This window comes from Centruroides vittatus, unplaced genomic scaffold, assembly GCF_030686945.1.
Source record: "Centruroides vittatus isolate TY-2023 unplaced genomic scaffold, ASM3068694v2 contig_950, whole genome shotgun sequence".
In the NCBI taxonomy this organism is placed as follows: domain Eukaryota; kingdom Metazoa; phylum Arthropoda; class Arachnida; order Scorpiones; family Buthidae; genus Centruroides; species Centruroides vittatus.
This window is the reverse complement of record NW_027122629.1, coordinates 875,274-887,430: the sequence shown is the minus strand read 5'-3', so window position 1 is coordinate 887,430 and position 12,157 is coordinate 875,274. Positions and strand designations below refer to the sequence as shown.

Genomic DNA, 12,157 nt, shown 5'->3' with positions numbered 1-12,157 from the left:
TAACGTTTATCAACTAATAATTAGTTGATAAACGTTTCCCTAAAGGAAATTCTATTAGGACGTAACTTGAACTTATACCGTGAAACCTGTGTAAAGTGGAATCGCAGGTTACCGGTTATTAATTTTCCAGCTTGGCAGGTTTTCGTTTGAACAGGTTTTTTAAAATATTTTTAACGTAGAAAATCGGTCCGTTTTGTAGGAATATGTTTTTTTTCATTTAGGCAGGTTCCGTTTTGGACAGATTTTACTGTATAATAATTTATTTCTCAATATCTTAGTGCTAAGAATAAGTAATTAATTTTGATAAAATTTTATGAGCATTTTCCATTCAAAATTTAATTATTTTTCGTACATAATTATATACGAAGTGTTCTTTCTCTATGCATTTATCACACAGAACTTAAAATTCTCCGACAAATCATTCTCATCTTCTTCGCTTAATTGAAGGATATTCTAAGAAAAAAAAAAATATATATTTATATATACATGTTTTATGTAACTTATGCAACTTAATAATATTAAAATTATATATAGACGTATATAAGCGTACCTTTGGAAGATCGTTCATACAGTTTTTAACCTTAAAGTAAAAAATATTTATTTAATATAGAAATGTATATATACATGTATTGATCTTATCACATAATCCTTACCTTTATGTTCATTCTTACTTTGGTTGAACAGATGTATTTGTAAACAGAAAAATCTTTAGTTCTATACGAATAACTCTTCAGTACGCAACGAAATATACCATCAGTTAACTACAGAAATTATATTTAAAATATATAAAATATACACAATAGTATAAGAATATACGAGATTTTAAACAACAAACCTCAACAATGCTTTTCGAGCTTCTGGATAAAGTACAGCTGACGATTCTTTGAGCATATTCACTAGGAATTTCTATATATTAAATAATATTTTAACGCTGTTGTCTTCTTTATATTAATTAACATATCATTTTTAAACTTACCACAAATTCCAGCTATTGCTTCCTCTTCTACAAAAGCATAAACGATACAGAACAAGGCAAGAAATGAAAGTAGTGTCGAAGTGTTCTTCATTGTCGCCATATAAATTAATAATAGAGTGTCGATGGAGTTGCGAATTTAATCGTAAAACGGATATAATTAGCTAGACTACTTCCTTTTTCCTTTAATAATAATAATTGAAAAAAAGTAAGATTTTTACGTTAGAATAATTTAAGAGCTTTGTATTAAACTTTAAACAGCACAAAATTTCTTAATTTCTAATAAGTGTCCATCAGTAGCCGAATGGATAAAACCGTAATTTATTTAATAAAGCTTATTTCTACAACAATAATAAATGATATCAGCAATATTATAACAGGAAATGAAGTAAAGTAAATGCATATTTAGTATTAGTTGTGATAATACTTAACGATGACATTAAATTTATTTTATACAAATTCACAGTATTTAAGTTAAAGATATTACAGTCTTTAGTAAATTCTATTCACGTAAATCCATATAAAATTAGAAAAAATATTTCGATAAACGTTTTAAACACCGTTAATTAATAAACATCCGTTTTCGGATAATCGATTTAATTTATTTCCCTTCCGCTTAATGCTTTTTCTTATATGAGCTTTTAAATATCTTCGTATCAAGAAAAGACTTTATTATTACAAATACTTTAATAACAGAGGTAAGAAATCCTTCAATATAATTTTACATTAATTTGATATATTGTCTGGTAGTAATGATAAGATAGTGTAAAGATAGTCGTACGAATGTCTTTTAAAAGTTAAGAGTATTTTTTTATTTTTGACTTTTTCCGTCCGTTTAGAGGGCGAAAAAAGTCAAAAATAAAAAACCCGCTAAGAATTCTACTAATTTACTTTAACTAATATTTAATATTTTATAAAAACTTTTGATTAATTTATATTATAGATTATAAATTCGTTATAATTACAAGAATCTACTCGAATTACCCATGAAACTTCAAGTAGTAATTACTTTGTTGGTTGCTTCGAGTCTCTCTATTGAAGGATTCGAAGAAAAAGAAATTCGAGAGATGCTCTGTCGTAAAATAAATTACATTAATATATTTTATAATATAAATTTATGCTGTAACTCGCTAATTATCATATTTATCATTTTTTGTATAGAAATAAGCACTAATTATCTCCGCAGATATATTACGTGCATCATCCATCGAGGTCCAGAAGAGTTTAGAAAGGTATGGATTTTAATTTTCTAATGGGCATCCGAGTGCCCATTGGAAAGAGATTATAAAGGAATTTAATTATTTCCAATCTAAATTCTACTTTATGTTTTACATTAATATATTTATATCGATTTTAGGAAATCGATAGAATTTATGCATGTATGGAAGAATATACACCAATTGGTGATGTGGTAGAAAGTATGATGTTATACGCATGCAATAAAAAACCATTGGATCATTATGTAAGAATTTTTAAAAACTTTTTATGTAAATTATCGATTTTTTAAAAATAAATTTATTATTATTTGAACAGATAATTCAATGCAAAAGAAAATCTGAGGTAAAATATACATAGTTAATTTTGATTGTGAAGGCTATTTAAAAATAAATCATGAAATAAATTTTTCTAGGGATACGTTGAACTGACTGAAGAAGTCAAGGAAGAAATATTTAAAACTTATGAACTTTGTATTGTAAAAGCATAAATTCTAATTATGGAAATATATTAAAATTTTGTTTTAATTTATTCTTACATTTATTATTATCTATATCATACATTTCACACATGTTTTTTTTAATCGAACGAACACGTAAAAATGACGATTTAATACGCGTTTGCATATAAATTTAATTTTACAGATAATAATAACGTTCTATTATATTTAATTATTAAAAAATCTAACAATTATCACTTTTGTTGCGATGCGAAAACATCCAAACCTTGAAAAGTATGGAAAAGGTAATCACTTTTTTAATTATTTATATTTTTTATTAACATTTATAAAGTTGTAATTCATCTATTATATAGAAATCTGAACAAAATATACAACAAGAATCAGAAATTAAATTATGTCAATTAACTATCAGAAAACTGCTTACGAAAAATACAGATAACACAAAGGCTGTTTCACCGAATAAAAGTAAGAACTTTGGTATAAAAATTTTCGAGTGGTCGTGGGTTATCTTCTTACCAACGTGGAGTTTCAGTCTCCTGTAACATACAGTATCTGGGACAATGTCGGACGGCTAGGAAGTGGCATATAAAGAAAATAAACAAATGAAATATGATTTATTTACACACGCTCATTAAAAATTGAAATAATGGATTTGTCGATTTATAAAAGGAAGGAAATAAACACTTCAAATATTAAATCACTACAGTTTTAGGTTGACTATGGTCAGGATTTGTTCATGAGTATATACAGTATACTATAAAGTGAACTCCAGGACAATTTCGGACACTAAAGCTATTCATGATTGCTTGAGAAAGTGTCCGCAGTTGCCCCAAATCGCCATGTTTTATTCTAACCAGCTTCGGTTCTAAACGTAGCTTAATAAATTGTGAGTACTCTTATTTTCAGGAATTAAAAGGTACCCATTAATATTGTAAATCAGTTACATTTAAAAGGTACCCTTTAATTCGTGCCCTTGCTTCTTTTTTATGGTACTGTTTAGATAAAATAAGTATGTTTGTATTCTTGGGGAGAAGAAAATGTCACGTGCTGTACGTGTTTTCCATATTCCATCAATCAGAGATTTGCTAGAACATGTTTTTCTCTTCAAGAATTTAAACATTAATTAATAGTTATTAATATCAAATGCTTATTTCTTTCTTATAGAATATACTGGACGTAAGAGAATTGAAAATAACGAAATAATAAGCGGAATAAATAAAGAAGAAACCAACAATATTTATCAGAAATGTAGGAAGTTAAATATTTCGTCTCTATTACGTAACAATAGAAAACATGATTTTTCGCTGAAAAGAATACCCGCAGAAATTGAACTTACAATTAAAAGTAAATTCGATGTGAATTCTACAAATGGTTCACATCTATGGAGCGATATCTGCGATTATTTGAAAAAACATTCAACTATAGTTCTAAATGAAAAGTATATGAAAAGAAAAATCCAGGCCTTCTTAATAAACCGATTTCCTGGTGTAACCATTCTTCTATACATGAAAAACGATCCATTATTTTCAAACATCATCTCGATTCCAGTTACGATTCTACCGAAACCATTTTCTTCCGCAGAAAAGGAAGATATGTTATCACGCTTCAGATCGAAACAATTGAATGAAATATATGTTTTTTGTGGTTTATGTAATCAAAACTTTTGTAATGCTAACATTCATCTTAAAGAACTTTTAATAATTGAATGTTCTGAAGACCCAATTGGTTCAATGATATTTAAAGATACTTTCAGATGCTTAATATGCGATTGCAGCAGCGAATGTGACGTGTCCATTTACGAACATATTTTCCTTCAACATATTATGTTTAAGGAAACGTACTGTTCCAAATGCAATCTGTTTACATCGTTGTGTCAAAAAACAACGGATGCGAGGAAAGACACGTACAATGTAAAAAGAAGAGAGAAAGAAGCCTCCAATGAAAGTTCAAAAATAATTTGTGAATATTGCAAAATATTTTTACTTACAGAAAATGAATTATCAGAAAAACTTGTGCTTTATACAAATGACTGTAATGTTTATAAATGTGGTATTTGCAACAGAATTGGAGAAGAAAAGTCGATTATTGAAAATCACGTAATGCAACACTTAAAATCTGATTATATCTTCTGTTCTGAATGTCATCACGCAAGACATGATTATTCGCTGGTAAAATCGATTATTTTAGACAAACGTGACAACAATTTCGAGATGCAATCCGGTGTATCTTGTTTAACAGAAAGTGATGATAAATTAAATCAATCTGATAAATTAAATCAATCAGTTCACGAGGTTCTCAATGTCATCCATTCTACTTCGGTGCATCAAACAGAAACTGATCGAGAAGATAATCTGGAGGAGGCAACTGCTCATGATGAAGAATGAAATATGCAAGCCGAATTCATTTAGGAGTAATAAATTCATTACGAAAAACGGGCGATATATTAAATCAAGGAGAGAGAAAGAAAAATTTTAAATTCAGTTACGCTAGAAATTTATCAAAATTTTTATAATTGTTTTTCATCAATTTAATTGAGTTTTTCGTGTGATTCTATTTTTAATTGACACTAATAATAAATTGTAAAGTAATTCGATTGATTATTTTTCATATTTAGTCACGTGTTTTAATAATATAAATGCTAATTAGTGTTTATATTGGTTTTATTCATACACGGCAACGCGACAGATGCTGAGGGGAATGCCAGAAGGTCGTTCTATCCCTACTTGAGTATTAGACACGTGTTCAAAAACCGTAAAACTCCATAAGACCAGCCCGAACCCACGACTAATTACCAGTGTTAAGTAGTTTTATCCACTCAGCTACTGATGGGCTCATTTAAAGATTATAAAATAATCAGTTGTCGTCAGTAGCGCATCTAAAAATATGGCGCCAATAGGCCCATATGCAGGTACTCCCAAATTAATAGTGCCACTTCTGTTGAAAATCTCAGGAATTTTTCGGAAGTAGTCCGTCCGAAAATGCCAGCCCTCTCCCTTATCACCCGGCCACCTGATTGTGGGCCTGGACGATCTTATAATGAGCTCGTTAAAAAGAGGCTCTTTTAGTGTCCATAGAACGTACAGTAGTTGTAAAAGAGTGTACTTTTGCACCTGATAATCTCAACTTTTTACATAATTCACCTTAATAATAATACACTCGAAACTTCAATAATGGCCACCCCAAACAGCATCTATTATAATTTGGAAGTTTTTAAACAAAACTGTATGCAAAATCACCTCCAAACAATAATCATTTCCGTACAAGACCATCTTTTTACGTTCTGTCTGGTTATGATGATACGTAGTTATTGCTATTATAATAGTTATTTTTCCTGAAAAAATATGTTTAATTTCAGAAATAATAAATTGTTGAATTATCAATGCATTTCAGTTAGTACAAAATAGTCATAATGGGGAAGAAATGTGTTGTTATGTATACATAACAATGGAAAGTATTGGAATCGTATCAATTTGACCCTCCAACTTTTTTGCAAATCTCCATATTTTGAGATCTCCTGAATCCAAAATAAAACAACAAACATTTCTGTAGATTTGTATGTATGTGTGTGTGTGTGTGTGGTGTGTGTGTGTATCGGCGTCTATTTTACTTAATATCTCGGGATGGGGTAGACATTAAAAGGACATTGATGCTATTAAATTTTGGTGTTTATAGGTCCAGGCAGGGAGTGAGGAAATATAGGGAATCGCGTGTCATATCTCGAAACTTTATGAAAATTTTTATTCGTTACTAACATTTATAGCTTGCCATAAAACCCATTCCTACCCTCAAAATTAAGCTTTTTGCCATTTTATAGTAATTACAGTAGGGAACCGAAAATCGGAATCAATTGGGGACTGGGGTTGTTCAGATTAGGGATTTGTTCCGATTACGGTCTATGTACGAAAAAATATATTAACTTGTCCGATGTTCAAACTTTTCTCCGTTGCGTGTCGCTTTGTGTTGAATTTTTCTCCGTTGCGTGTCGCTTCGTGTTGAATTTTTCTCCGTTGCGTGTCGCTTCGTGTTGAATTTTTCTCCGTTGCGTGTCGCTTCGTGTTGAATTTTTCTCCGTTGCGTGTCGCTTCGTGTTGAATTTTCTCCGTTGCGTGTCGCTTCGTGTTGAATTTTTCTCCGTTGCGTGTCGCTTCGTGTTGAATTTTTCTCCGTTGCGTGTCGCTTCGTGTTGAATTTTTCTCCGTTGCGTGTCGCTTCGTGTTGAATTTTCGTCGATTTTAAGCCTAACGAAAATTTTTATAATAATAATCGAGGTTATCGTATCGTTAAAAATTATTTCTGCATTTTGTACAAACAAAATAAATATATTGAAGAATATAAAAAACATGAAAATTATACTTTAGAAGTAAATTTAGTATCAAAAACGTTCGATTCAGCACGACACAGTCCGACTGAAAATCGTGCCGATTACCGGCGATTCCGATTACCAGGGTGCCGATTTACAACTCTCTACTGTAATAATATAAAAATTATTATTAAAAATCTGATAACAGATGGCGCCACACACAATTTTATTTATTTTGCTTAATAATATAAAAGTTATTTTATTTGTAAAATATGGCTGGCAGAAATACAGTATTAACAACGTAAAACACGTAAACAGATAATAAAAATATCTTCTTTACTCGCCATGTCCAATCACCAAAAACAAACTATTCTCCACAGCAGAGACGACCTTTCTTTAGAGCAGGGATGAGCAACACGCGGCCCGTTAAATATGTTTATGCGGCCCGCCAAGCATTTCTAAAATTAAATTTATTTTATCGACTTTCTCCCATCAATATCTTATATATAAAATTCTCGTGTCACAATGTTAGTTACCGTACTCCTCCGAAACGGCTTTACCGATTTTTACCAAATTTGATATGCATATTCAGTAGGTCTGAGAATCGGCTACTATCTATTTTTCATACCCCTACACCATCTCCCCCCTTTCAAAAATATATTTATATATAAATTAAGGCTTTTATGTCCAACAGATGGCGCTACCTTCCGACGAACTAAGTTTGCTTTTCTGTCAGGCATTATGCTTTTCTGTGAGAATGGACTGAAGCAGATCATTTTCTATCTATCTATATAAATAATATATAACGTTCGTTTGTTCTTTTCTATGTTGTTTATATTAGTTTTAGTTTACGTTGTTTAGCATCGCGCGTGAGTTCTTTTGTATTTTATTTAAATTTGAAATTGGTTATTCGGAACAGTATTCGAATGTTGTTAGCCTGACGATGGCCATGGAATGGGCCGAAAACGTTTGTTTATGATTAAAGTTAAAGGTTCTCAGCATCAAGGTGTTGTTGTCTTACAGTGTAATAGAGTCTGAGTGAGGTTAGGAGAATAACTATTAATTATTCCTATTTTATTAAAATTATTACTTAATATAAATATTAATATAAATAAAATATAACGTTCGTTTGTTCCTACCGATTCCTTTGAAATTTTGACACAACGTTGCATTCGAATACGCACGTGTTTTTATATAATATACATGTCGAAATTCCCCCCAGTGGGGGGAGATGGACGGGATTAAGGCTTACCGTGAAGAACTCGGCTTCTATTATACTATTTTACATGCGTTTTTTGCGTTTTTAATTGCGTTTTAATAGGTTACGTCAACAGAATATACACTAAAAAGGGATTTTTCGATATTCCCCAGCGGGAAAAGTGACGGGATTAAGGCTTACTGTGAAGAACTCGGCTTTTATTATACTATTTTAGATGCGTTTTTGATTGCGTTTTAATAGGGTACGTCAAGAGAATATACACTAAGAAGGAATTTTTTGAAATTTCCCCCACGGGGGAAGTGTTACACATTTATAATAGATACATTTTGAGCCACAACAACGCGTGGCCGGGTCAGCTAGTATTGTTATAAAATTAATTATAATAAAATGATAGTACATACTAAACCGAAACAATTTTTTGTGACGAGTTACTCACTTGTCGGCGACTTGTTTAAACATGCAATACGAACGCGCCGCGTCTGTTCTTGTTTGTGTTTGCTTCTGTCACACAATCAGTCAGACTGGTAAGCTGTTAACTAGCAATTTTAGCAATTTTTGTGTTTCTTGAAGGGCATGAGTGCAATATTATTGTCAAAAAGGAAATATTAGAGTTTTTTTTATTCAAAATTAAGTTTTCCTACAAATGTTTTTAACTTTCAAATTTTTAATCCATAATAGCATGTCGGAAAAGCAAACAAAAAAACGAAAGGTGGATGAGCACAGGCATTTCCAAGAAAAGTGGAAATTTTATTATTTTTTCACTTTCGTCAAAGTAAAGCTGTATGCTTAATACGCTCAGAGACTGTGTCGACATTAAAAGAATATAACATAAAAAGGCATTACGATACAAAACATGAACAACAATATAAAAACTTAACAGGACAACTCCGGATAGATAAGTTTAATCAAATGGAGAAAAACTTGGGAAACCAACAGGCTATTTTTAAAAATCAAGCTATTTTATCAAATACGGCAGTAAAGGCTAGTTTTGTTGTCAGTCAAATACTGGCAAAAAAAATGAAACCCTTTGCGGATGGAGAGATGAAAAAAGAATGTCTGACTGCTGTTGCAGAAATAGCATTTCCTGATAAAATAAATATTATTTCAAACATTAGTTTATCAAGATTCACCATTGCAAGGAGAATTGAAGACTTGTCCGAGAACATAGCAACAACGCTTCGTGAACGCATTGCAAAATTCGAATACTGTTCTTTGGCACTTGATGAGAGTTGCGATATTAGCGATACAGCACAAGTGGCTATATTTTTCCGTGGTATTGACACCAAATTTAATATTACCGAAGAATTGTGTTCACTGATTCCAATGCAAGGGACTACAACCGGCAAAGACCTGTACGATGAACTAAAGACTGTGTTGGAAAATTTTTCAATTTCATTAGAAAAGATTATTGGTATATCGACAGATGGAGCACGAGCAATGTCAAGCATGGAGGTAGGAGTATCGGGAAGGCTATTTCAAGACATTAAGAAGGTCACAGGAAGGGAAATATTCGTTAACCACTGCATAATTCACCAGGAAAATTTGTGTGCGAAAAGATTGAGTTTGCCAAATGTCACAGTACCAATAATTAAACTAATCAATTTTATAAAGTCGCGCGCGTTAAATCACCGTGAATTTAAAGAATTCTGAAAGATTTAGAAACTGAATATGGCGACGTGGTTTTTAATACCAAAGTACGTTGGCTTAGTAGAGGTGCAATGCTAAAAAGAGTATACAACTTAAAAAGCGAAATACAATTGTTCTTGGATATGAAGGGATATGCCTTTCCTCATTTTGGTAATAAAGAATGGATGTGCGATTTTGGGTTTCTTATCGACATGACTCAGCATCTCAATGATCTTAATGTGGAACTTCAAGGCAAAGGACAGTTTATTCACAATTTGTATGATAAAATTCAGGGCTTTGAGCGCAAATTAAAATTGTGGAAACAGCATCTTTTGCAGAATAATGTGTCTCACTTTCCACATTTAGAAAAAGAAAACGTTACTACTTCTCAAAAATACGCACAATATATAGACATTTTAATCAACGAATTTCAATTACGATTCCAAATGTTCAAAGCTGAGAAGACAGCGGTTTCCATGAAAATGTTTTCCTCGCCATTTAATATCGATGTGGATACAGTTCCCGAAGACTTTCAAATGGAAGTGATTGACATGCAGAATAATACCGATTTAAAAAATGTATTTTTCTCAGTAAACATCGAAAATTTTTATAAATCTTATGTGAGCCCTGAGAAATTTCCTCTTTTGACGAAAAATGCAAAGCAAATGATGTCTCTGTTCGGAAGTACGTATGTTTGCGAACAATTATTTTCAACCATGAAATTAATCAAAAATGACCACCGATCAAGACTGAGTGATGCACGATTAGAAAGCTGCGTACGTGTAGCTACCTGATCAAGTTCGGCTGATATTGATCAGCTTGTATCGAAAAAACAGTGCCAAATTTCTCATTAAAAATTTCAAGTAAATTCGTTTTTCTGTTCTTTTCTTGTTTGTTTTTATTTTGCATTAAAATTTGTATATGAAATCTTTACTTTTTTTAAATTTTATATTTTTTTATTCTAATGTTTATTATAAATAAAGTTTTGTAAATTATTAATAAGTGTTACTTTATGTGCGGCCCGTCAAAAAATTTTAAAATTTAAATTTGCCCGTTGATTAAAAAGGTTGCTCACCCCTGTGTTAGAACATTCGATATTAAAATTTAAACAGATTAGTTTGGTTTTTCTCGACTTTTCTTCTTTAGAACATTCGATGAAAATCGAACGATATAATCAGAACACGTCGTGAAAATCGAACAATATTAGAACATTCGATTTTCAAATTCGACCTTTCTTTAGAAATACTTTGTTGATGAAATTGCTCTTTTTATTTTGTGACTATAACGTAATAATCTTAATTTTCGCTACCGTTACTTTCGCCCGAGCAACGCAGGGCCTACCTGCTAGTGTGATAATAAATGATTTTCAAGTTTGAAATTAAAATGATTTCCTGAATTCAAAAGAGTGGGAATAAAAACGGCAAAAATATTCTGTGGGCATGTATGTACGTATGTGTGTATTGGCGTCTATTTCGCTTAATATCTAAGGATGGGGTAAAGATTAAATAAAGAAATTTGGCATATTGGCATGTATATGAACGGCATTGATACTATTAAATTTTGGTGGTTAAAGGTTTAAAGAGTGGTGAGATAGAAGAGATTCGTGTGCCATATTTCGAGAGGGGTAGGACTTAATGAAGATTTTATTCGTTACTAACATTTATAGTTTATCATAAAATCCATCACTACCCTAAAAATTAAGATTTTGCTATTTTATAATAATTAAAAATATAAAAAGTTTTTAATAACAAAATATTACGACAGATGGCGCCACAGACAATTTAATTTACATTATATTGCTGGGAAACTTATGCAACTCGTTGCTGGACACTTTTACTATAGATATAAACGTTTTAAAATATTATACATTTTTAATATTTATCTAGGTTTGGAAATTGCACGATTAAACATTCTGAATACCACGATGAAAAGCCTGGATCACTGTTAAAGTTTGCACTTAAGTATCCTAAACTTAGACGGTGCCATTTCAACATTACTTTTAGATTGTCCTTCCTATTTGAGCATAAAATATAAATTTCAAGAACCACTAGCAACTAATAACGAAGATGAAAAGTTTATTTTCTTAACAACTTCATAGATTAATCAAATACTGTATTTTTATATGTAAATTTTCTTATATTTTTCTGTGAATAAATTGATAATATTAATTTTTTAATAATAATTTTTTTAAAAATAATAAATATAAAACGTTTATTTATTAATCTTATTTATATATAATTTTACAACATAAAAAGATAATTAGATTGTAGAGTACAATTTTATAAATTTTTCTATAAAAGTGTATTTAAAAACATATATTTCTATTACATTATATCTTTTATATATTGCAGATTATACCGAAAA

General features: G+C 30.7%; 1 protein-coding gene and 1 long non-coding RNA gene across 2 annotated transcripts; one reads left to right on the top strand and one right to left on the bottom strand.

The window, feature by feature from the left end:
• Positions 1-309: 309 nt before the first annotated feature.
• On the bottom strand, positions 310-1,147 carry LOC136985070 (uncharacterized). The gene is made up of 5 exons (XM_067282271.1): positions 977-1,147; positions 836-906; positions 654-761; positions 551-580; positions 310-453 (listed from the first exon to the last, which is right to left on the bottom strand). The coding sequence occupies exons 1-5, from the start codon at positions 1,074-1,076 to the stop codon at positions 379-381; spliced, it is 384 nt and encodes a 127-aa protein (XP_067138372.1). The 5' UTR covers positions 1,077-1,147; the 3' UTR covers positions 310-378.
• Positions 1,148-1,927: 780 nt separating this feature from the next.
• LOC136985108 (uncharacterized) lies at positions 1,928-2,444 on the top strand. The gene is made up of 3 exons (XR_010882282.1): positions 1,928-2,050; positions 2,135-2,205; positions 2,331-2,444. It is a non-coding gene; the product is annotated as an uncharacterized lncRNA (long non-coding RNA).
• Positions 2,445-12,157: the final 9,713 nt, after the last annotated feature.